The 1086-nt window shown below is 39.7% G+C and overlaps 1 protein-coding gene across 1 annotated transcript in view; it reads left to right on the forward strand.

Annotated features, from left to right (window-relative positions):
• The window catches only part of LOC106536767 (tandem C2 domains nuclear protein), a gene marked incomplete at its 5' end in the record, with an annotated part of 8610 nt that overhangs the window by 1721 nt on the left and 5803 nt on the right, over positions 1–1086 (forward strand). The window contains 1 exon segment of the mRNA XM_014034092.1: positions 597–799. Coding sequence (XP_013889546.1) covers positions 597–799 — 203 coding nt within the window.

Raw genomic sequence — 1086 nt, forward strand, 5'->3', positions numbered from 1 at the left:
GTTAAATATTATAACCAAACAAATCATAGAGTTTTAATATTTTCAACTCATGAAACAATATATTCGATGGATGGCTGTAATTTTTTCTAGTAATAACTAATTACAGCTGAATGTATCTAAAAAAGTAGATMAGAAATAAAAAACTAGGATGTGATATTTTAGTTACTGAGATGGTGTAACTATGGCCTCATTTTACTGCAGACCTCAGTTATGGCAAACATTAATATTTAAATTGTGTTTATTTTTTGCACTGTGTTGCAGTTGTAAAATGCTTTGGGCCCAGGAAGCAGGCCGACACTATGAGTCAAAACAAACTGATTTATTAACAAGGAAAAGGTCGACGTGGCAGTAAAGTACGGACACAGGGAGTGAAACACACAGGGAGCAGTCGGGCCATGTGGCAGGGAGACAAGTTCAGGACTGCTGCAAACACAAACAAACAAAACATACTGAGACACCTGTGAGGAGACGAGGAACACACACAGACACACACACACACACACACACACAGAAAGTTAAAATCATAAACAGATAAAACAAACCTGTGTCAGTGTGTCAGTGAAACCTGGATTATTAACTCTCTCTGTGCTCTGAAGCTTTTTTCATCAGCGTGGAGATGCACCAGCTGGGGCAGGTGGTCCTGAGGAGGAAGACTCAGGCTCTGAAGGCATCAGGAGGTCAGTGTCGGTGGGGAGAGACGTTCCACTTCCTGCTGGCCTCCTTCCAGCACGCTGCCTGTTGGCTGTCAGTCAGACTGTACAGCCGCAGCTCTGTCAGGAGGAAACAGTGTCTGGGACAGGTGAGGCTTGGTTTTTATCAGCTTTTTATGTCTGTTTGTCAAGAATTATATCTGCTCATGTGTGGCTTCTTCTCCCTGTCAAATACTGTCAATAAAAAGGTTTTATTATAACATTTTTAAGAATCTAACTTTAATAAAGTAAGCATTAATACATTCAGTTTGCACTGAATTTATATCTGTAAAGCTCCTGTACCAAATGATGGCTATGCCTTTTGGTGCCTGTAAAACTTATAGTTTTTGAAATATTAATGTTTAATGAATTATAATGGCAGTCAATGGAGCCTTGT

Source organism: Austrofundulus limnaeus, unplaced genomic scaffold, assembly GCF_001266775.1.
Source record: "Austrofundulus limnaeus strain Quisiro unplaced genomic scaffold, Austrofundulus_limnaeus-1.0 Scaffold1963, whole genome shotgun sequence".
NCBI lineage: Eukaryota > Metazoa > Chordata > Actinopteri > Cyprinodontiformes > Rivulidae > Austrofundulus > Austrofundulus limnaeus.